Source organism: Mucor mucedo (genome assembly GCF_025094135.1).
Source record: "Mucor mucedo strain NRRL 3635 chromosome Unknown EV154scaffold_449, whole genome shotgun sequence".
In the NCBI taxonomy this organism is placed as follows: domain Eukaryota; kingdom Fungi; phylum Mucoromycota; class Mucoromycetes; order Mucorales; family Mucoraceae; genus Mucor; species Mucor mucedo.
Window position 1 is genome coordinate 1 of NW_026252732.1, and position 1,833 is coordinate 1,833.

The following is a 1,833-nucleotide window of genomic DNA, read 5'->3' on the forward strand; positions in this document are numbered from 1 at the left end:
CTCAGAAGAATGCATACGCATACTATGGAGCATGAAATTCACCTTGATTAATCCAAGACGAGCGACAGGATCAAATCTACACTCCAAAGTGGCCTTCGCTTCAGTCCATGACTTTGGTTTGTTTCTTGAAGAGGATTTGAAGTTTTGCACGAACCATGAATTGTACGAATTGTTGTTTTCAAAGCTAGCTTCAAGATGAAAGAACCAGTGACGCTCAACATCAACACCATAGTTGAGATAAGTACGTTCAAATTTACGCATGAACGTTTGGAGGGAGTGATCGTCAGAGGCATGGATGTCCGGGTTAGTAACTTGGTCGGGAAATTTGACGTCAAAAACTGGGATTTCCTTGGCGGGGATATCGGAGTGGTCTTTTTCCTTCGAAGTTTCAGACAGGGTTTCATTCAATGACAGGACTTGAGTCTGATTAGACAATAGGCTAACAGAAGTATCCTTGAACGAAGCGAAGAGGGTATTGGCAGAAACGAGAGCGTTACGGTAATACTCCAAGTCATGGGCGATAGCATTGATCTTATGCTGACGAAGTTGGAATTCAGGAATGGTACTAGTGTTGGTACGCATAACGATAGCTTCCTGTTCGTAAAGATCATGGATGCGTTTCTTACACTCACTGATTCTAGTCAACACTTGGTCGGCGTCCTCATCAAACGTGCTACGAGCAGGGGTTGAGATAGGTACAGAAGTTACATGAGTAACGACTGGATCAGTGGTTGCAAGAGGAGTGAAAGATGAAGAAGAACTTGATTGTTCGACTTTATCGGGATGATCAATCTCCATAGGCTCCGATTGAAAAGAGGACTGAGGAAGATCGACAGCAGCAGCAGCGTCGATAGACGTACCAGTGGTAGGAACAACATCAGGGGAACCAGGGTTGGATTGAGCACCAGCAGAGTTACCAGCAGAACCAGAGTTGTTAGGATAATCACCAGTAGAGTCAGAACCAGAGGCACCAGAAGCAGCAGAGTTGTTGAGGTTAAGAGAATTCATTTAAAAAAATGTGATAATTGAGAAATAAAAAGGGAAAAGTAATTGGGAAAATAAAGCAAGTAAAGAAATGAGACTCTATAATCCTTTATTATAAGTTTGAGAGTTTGTCATGATAAAAATAGAGGTCCTTTTTATATTCAAATATTACTTCAAGATTTTTCCTGCGCAGATCGAATTGACTATTTACCCGCAAACTGGGACATGGTAGAATTAGATTTAGAAATCAGTTACATATGAAACATAGCTTATTGTTATATACATGGAGCTAGTTGACCCATATCCGGCACTTCTAGAGCATTATAGTTTATCCATTCAATGACAGGGTCCTTGATTGGATTACTAAAACAAATTTATGAGAAACTAGAAGATTCGGCAGCTACTCGACCAATCCAGGAACGATTATGAAATCTGATCTCAGTTTGACATATGAGGGAGCTGATACTGTGTTGTACCAATAGGAATGTATTCGCAATATGGTACTTATAATACATAGGTTATATGTATTATAATTGAGTGACAGGATAAGAGTAATTGTATTCGTGGAATTAGGCGTCAAATACGACACCGATGATATCATTGATATCCAAAATATTATACACGTAAATATGGAATTGTGTGAATCTCCACCGATGAACGAACTTTCCAAAAGTTCTTTCAAGGGCCATTCTTCTGGCTGAATGCGAATATTTGAATAACGTCTTGCGGGGATCCCAGAGACATTCACTTTTAGGGAACGGCGTAACCAAATTGGCACTGGTCGGATAGGCCGAATCACCGAGAAAATAAGATCCTTTAGGGGAGTCATGCCCAGGATTGTTCATGATC

The 1,833-nt window shown here is 40.6% G+C and overlaps 1 protein-coding gene across 1 annotated transcript; it reads right to left on the reverse strand.

Annotated features, from left to right (window-relative positions):
• Position 1: 1 nt before the first annotated feature.
• On the reverse strand, positions 2-1,008 carry EV154DRAFT_535228 (uncharacterized protein; the record flags this gene model as incomplete). Its single annotated transcript, XM_051604059.1, has 1 exon — positions 2-1,008. A coding segment is annotated over one exon (1,007 nt), but the record flags the coding sequence as incomplete, so codon positions are not given.
• Positions 1,009-1,833: the final 825 nt, after the last annotated feature.